The sequence below is a fragment of the Myotis brandtii genome, unplaced genomic scaffold (genome assembly GCF_000412655.1).
Source record: "Myotis brandtii unplaced genomic scaffold, ASM41265v1 scaffold263, whole genome shotgun sequence".
Lineage (NCBI taxonomy): Eukaryota > Metazoa > Chordata > Mammalia > Chiroptera > Vespertilionidae > Myotis > Myotis brandtii.
This window is the reverse complement of record NW_005360011.1, coordinates 137,672-141,632: the sequence shown is the minus strand read 5'-3', so window position 1 is coordinate 141,632 and position 3,961 is coordinate 137,672. Positions and strand designations below refer to the sequence as shown.

Genomic DNA, 3,961 nt, shown 5'->3' with positions numbered 1-3,961 from the left:
CAAGAGGGCATAGGCCGGGCTGAGGGACCCCACCGAGTGCACAAATTTTTGTGCACCGGGCCTCTAGTGATTTTATATTGATTTGTCTAATTCATACTTAACATATTTCTTTTATACTTGTATCTCTTCTGCAATAAAATTTTGGTAGTTATAAAATTAATATGTTTACTTCCTTTATGCTATAATATATACAAAATATTTCAGAGTTATAGTATTAATATTACTACTAACAATAAGCCCACCAAGTTGAAGATTTATTTGCAGTTATTTTTGTTGTTAGAAGTTAGGTTTATTTGTTTCTGTTTGTATTAAGCTTTTAGTTTCTTTTGAAAATTTTAGTCTTGAATATTTAAAACATTTGCATGTTACAAAGTTTAGTGTGATGAAAGGTATACTTAGAGAAGTGTTACTTTCATCCTTGTACCTGTCACTGTGCTCCCACCTATCTATACTAATAAAAGGGTAATATGCTAATTAGACCGGAATTCTTCCGGACGACCTTCCAGACAAAGCCATGGTGGCGGTGGCGAGGCAGAGGCGGTTAGGGGTGATCAGGCCAGCAGGGGAGAGCAGTTAAGGCAATCAGGCTGGCAGGCAGGTGAGTGGTTAGGAGCCAGCGGTCCTGGATTGCGAGATGAATGTCCAACTCCCTGCAGGGATCGGGCCTAAACTGGCAGTCAGACATCCCCGGAGGGGTCTCAGATTGGAGAGAGTGCCAGCCAGTCTGAGGGACCCCTTTGCCCCCATGCACGAATTTCGTGCACCTGGCATCTAGTCCTATATAATAAAAGCCTATTATGGTAAGTGTCCGATTGTCCTGTCAGCTGTTCAACCAATCAAAGCATGATATGCTAAGGCCGCTCAACCTGTTTGCTAAGACATGCACTGACCAGGGGGCAGATGCTCTGACCGGTAGGTTAGCTTGCTGCTGGGGTCCGGCTGATCAGGACTGAGCAAGACAGGCTGGACACACCCTGGATCCCTCCCGTGGTTCCTCCCTGGCTGGCCAACCTGTCGTGTCCCTCCCTAGCCCTGATCGTGCACCAGTGGGATCCATTGGCCTGGCCTGCACCCCCTCGCAATCCGGGCTTAGGGACCCTCTCCCTAAGTGCATGAATTTCGTTCACCAGGCCTCTAGTCCTTTAATAGGTAATGATTTTTATTATTTGCCACTTAATTCTTTCTATGTTTATGTTTGCCAAAAAGAAACATGTGTATGTTATTCTTCCATTCCAATATGTATTTTGTTATTTCTGTTTCTCTTTCTCGCACTAGTGGTCTCATTCTAAGTACATTTCTTTTGCATCTTGTTTTTCTCAATCTTTTTTCTTTTATGTCGTTAAAGTACCTGGTCACATAGATGTACCATCATTTATTCAACCAAATTCATTTCTGGGAATTTGGTTGTTTCTAATATTTTGCTCTTATAAATCAATGAATAACCTGTGCTTATGTTGTTTTGTATTTGTGAGGGGGTGTATCTTTAAGAGCAATTCATAGAAATGGGATTGCTGGGAGAAATATGTAGTTTTGTTAGATAGTGTCAAACTTTCCATGTTTGTAGCACCATTTAACACTCCACCAGCAAGGCACTGCCAGAGCTTTCTAACCTTCAGCAATGTGCTGTCAGGCTTTTGAATTTTTGCTAGTTCTGTTGGATGAAAAGCATTAACTTAGTGGTTTTAATTGTACTTCTCTTATTATGAATACATTAGAGCCATATTTTTTCATTTTTTAATATAGCTTTATTTGGTCAGTCTTTTTTGCTTCTGAATTTTGAGTCATAGTTAAGGAAGACTTGGATATCTACATTATAAAGAATTCACTGATGTTGTTTAGTACTAGTTTTGTTTTGTTGCCATTTTCTATGTTTAGCTCTCTAACTCATGTAGAGTTTACTTTAGTGTATGGTGTGAGGTTTGGATCTAGTTTATCTTTTGCCTATGGCAGTTATTCACATTGCTTATTAAAAACTCCACCTTTTCTCCATCAGAAGAAAAGGACAGGTGTACCTGGTTTTAAAAAGGAAAAGTTCACAAAATTAACATTCTGGTTTTTCACTTTTTTTAGTGTCAATTTTATTGGCAAAAGCTTTAATGAGAATAAGCTTGACTCAGACACAGCTGGGCTCCTACTATAATTGAATTTGTACCCCCAAATTATAGGCCCCTACTTTCAGGAGAGAACTGGGACCAGCACACGTCCTTGGTGATGGAGGAGCAGGCCCATCCTGAGAACAGGCTTCCAGGCGAGTAGCACAGTGCTCACACAGGCCGCCAGTTCATTTAGAGTTCAGAGGGCACAAGACCCAGGGCCTCACTTCATCTGACATCGCTCAACAAAATGAGTGCTTTTTTGGGGGTGTTTTTGCTTTTAATTGTGACAGGGCTTTTGGAGAAGACACAAATGACTAAAGCCGTTCTCAAGTTTCCCGCAGTGCTGCTCCTTCAGAGGTAAAGGACATTTGGAAATGTGTGTGCGTGAGATTTGTCACAAGCACTGGGGATGACTTGGCACAGATTTTTAATAAAGAGCCAGGGATGTTAAGTGATCTGCAGTGTACAAGAAAGTTGCCTGCAATGGAGCTATCACACTCAAAGTGCCAGTAGCATCCTCATCAAGAAACAGACATGTTTCGAGAACTTGTTTGGGAATATGTAGTTTAAAATCACTTAAAACTTCTAGGAAAAGTTGAAAGAGCAGCCAGGAAATCAGTGGGTGTTACTGTGGGTAAGACGTCGAGCCTACTCTGTTCAGTGTTCTGCCTGATATTTGCACTTCCAGCTGGGCGTTAGGGTTGCATTGGAGCACATTAGCTCAGCAGTTGTGTAGCATCCAGTCTAGGGTTCCTTTAAAAGGGAGAGGTGATCTGTATGTGTACTATTACTTTCATGTTTGAGGAGACACTTGAAAATTGTTCATAACTAGTTTAATACGGTAATGCCCCCTTATCCACAGTTTTGCTTTCCTCAGTTTCAGCTACCTGTGGACTTTCTCACTCTGAAAATATTAAATGAAAAATTCCAGAAATCGCTGTCCCTTCCATCTCACCCGGGATGTGAATCAGCCTTTGTCCTCTGTCTCCAAGCTGTATTCACTCCCCACCCCTTAGTCATTTAGTATCAAATTCACTGTTGAGGTATCACAGTGCTTATGTTCAAGTAACCCTTATTTTACTTAACAATGGCCCCAAATCCCAAGAGTAATGGTGCTGGCAATTCAGTTATGCCAAAGAGAAGCTGTAAACTTCACCATAGGTATATATGTATGTATAGGAAAAAGCATGGCATACATAGGGTTGGGGATTATCAGCAGTTTCAGGCATCTACTGGGGGTTGTAGAACTAGGGACTACTTTCCTTACAATTTTTCTTTTGGGGGTTGTGTATGTGGTAACATTCTTTCATTTTGATTATGTTGAAATGAGATAATGTATATGAAACTGTTAATGTGATATCTGGCACATTTGCACTCAGTAACTGTTTTTATTAACCTTTATGTGTATTTTCAGAGAGCTATTGCTTATCTTTTTCCCAGTGGTTTGTTTGAGAAGCGAGCCAGACCAATAATGAAGGTAATTATCTTAATTCATATTTTTAAAAATTTCACTTAGTTTAATATGTTGCAATAATTATCTAATGCATTTTTAAATTTATTTTACAGCATCCTGAACAGATTTTTCCAAAACAGAAAGGTAAGTTTGTTAAGAATGAAATAAGCAGTTATTGTTGCTATATTGTTATGTTATACTAGTGGCCCAGTGAACGAAATTCGTGCACATTAAAAGGGAATTAATTAGAGGAAATATTTTAGTATTGCTATTTGCCCTTTCTCTATAATAGAAGAGTCAGAGATGAAAGAAAAATTAGTAAAATGTATATGAAAATAATATATAAATTGATTAATAAATAACATGATATAACAACAACAAAGACATGATATAAAAACAACAAAAACATGAT

At 39.1% G+C, this 3,961-nt stretch overlaps 1 protein-coding gene across 1 annotated transcript in view; it reads left to right on the top strand.

The window, feature by feature from the left end:
• MRPS9 (mitochondrial ribosomal protein S9) overlaps window positions 1-3,961 on the top strand; it is a 67,022-nt gene that overhangs the window by 30,800 nt on the left and 32,261 nt on the right. Inside the window, exons 3-4 of the mRNA XM_014541126.1 lie at window positions 3,511-3,573; window positions 3,663-3,693. Coding sequence (XP_014396612.1) covers window positions 3,511-3,573; window positions 3,663-3,693 — 94 coding nt within the window. The remainder of the gene's footprint in view (window positions 1-3,510; window positions 3,574-3,662; window positions 3,694-3,961) is intronic.